Below are 359 nucleotides of genomic sequence, written 5' to 3'. Positions count from 1 at the left end.
GTGCCAGGACAGGCACAGGACACGGCCTGGGGAGGGAAGCTCCGTGTGAGAGCCCGTGGGCTCGCAGCCCCGCGGCCACCGGGATGCCCGGAGGGACAGAGGCACGGCGCTGCAGCCAGGACGCACCTTTCCGCCTGTCCAGGTTCCGCTCAAACTGGATTCCCCCAGGAACGACTTGCACTGCATCAACGGCCCACCTTTCCGCCTGTCCAGGTTCCGCTCAAACGGGATTCCCCCAGGAACGACTTGGAAGATCTTAACGGAGCCGTCCTCGCAGCCGATCTGCGGGGGATGGGGATCAGCGCGGGGCACAGGAGGACGCTCTGCCCCCGCCGCCGCGCCCGGCGGGACTCACCGCC

At 68.8% G+C, this 359-nt stretch overlaps 1 protein-coding gene across 1 annotated transcript in view; it reads right to left on the bottom strand.

Moving 5' to 3' along the window:
* UTP4 (UTP4, small subunit processome component) overlaps positions 1–351 on the bottom strand; it is a gene marked incomplete at its 5' end in the record, with an annotated part of 4,177 nt that extends 3,826 nt beyond the window's left edge. The window contains 2 exon segments of the mRNA XM_017741353.1: positions 5–26; positions 198–351. Of these exon segments, the coding sequence (XP_017596842.1) occupies positions 5–26; positions 198–351 (176 nt within the window).
* Between the last annotated feature and the right edge of the window lie 8 nt (positions 352–359).

This window comes from Corvus brachyrhynchos, unplaced genomic scaffold (assembly GCF_000691975.1).
Source record: "Corvus brachyrhynchos isolate BGI_N302 unplaced genomic scaffold, ASM69197v1 scaffold365, whole genome shotgun sequence".
Classification (NCBI taxonomy): domain Eukaryota; kingdom Metazoa; phylum Chordata; class Aves; order Passeriformes; family Corvidae; genus Corvus; species Corvus brachyrhynchos.
This window is presented reverse-complemented; position numbering and strand designations above follow the sequence as displayed.